The sequence below is a fragment of the Sinocyclocheilus anshuiensis genome, unplaced genomic scaffold (assembly GCF_001515605.1).
Source record: "Sinocyclocheilus anshuiensis isolate Anshui unplaced genomic scaffold, SAMN03320099.WGS_v1.1 C31955947, whole genome shotgun sequence".
Taxonomy (NCBI): Eukaryota; Metazoa; Chordata; class Actinopteri; order Cypriniformes; family Cyprinidae; genus Sinocyclocheilus; species Sinocyclocheilus anshuiensis.
Window position 1 is genome coordinate 1 of NW_015607963.1, and position 599 is coordinate 599.

At 55.3% G+C, this 599-nt stretch overlaps 1 protein-coding gene across 1 annotated transcript; it reads right to left on the reverse strand.

Moving 5' to 3' along the window:
• Nucleotides 1–6: 6 nt before the first annotated feature.
• On the reverse strand, nucleotides 7–598 carry LOC107682257 (forkhead box C1-A-like; the record flags this gene model as incomplete). Its single annotated transcript, XM_016478558.1, has 1 exon — nucleotides 7–598. A coding segment is annotated over exon 1 (592 nt), but the record flags the coding sequence as incomplete, so codon positions are not given.
• Between the last annotated feature and the right edge of the window lies 1 nt (nucleotide 599).

Genomic DNA, 599 nt, shown 5'->3' on the forward strand with positions numbered 1-599 from the left:
TGAAGCCCTGCGCGGGGGCCTGGCCCTGGTGGTGATGCTGCTGCTCGCCGGCGCTGTCCAGGCTGAGAGAGCGGGTGGAGGGGATGCTGTGCGGGCTACCGCTTGATATACTGCTGCTGCCGGGGCTCTCGATCTTGGGAACGGTTCTTAGCGACGGCGAAACGGCTTGCGGGGGCGTGGATGTGCCGTTTTCGGTTTTAATGTCCTGAATGCGCACTGGCTGCGAACCTGGCGCCGACTGCTCCTGATCACGGTTCGTCTGATTCTGTTGATTCTGCTGGCGAGAAGGCGCTTCCTTGACGTTTCTCTCGTCTTTATCCTTCAAAGCGTCTTTCTTTTTGAAACGCCGTCGTCGGCGCAAAAAGCTGCCGTTCTCAAACATATTATAAGAGTCCGGGTCCAGGCTCCAATAGCTGCCTTTACCGGGTTTTTTGTCATCGCGGGGCACTTTGACAAAGCACTCGTTCAGGGATAGATTGTGTCTGATACTGTTCTGCCATCCCTGCTTGTTGTCCCTGTAAAAGGGAAAGCGCTCCATTATGAACTGATAAATGCCGTTTAGGGTCACCTTCTTGTCTGGGGAGTTCTGGATGGCCATG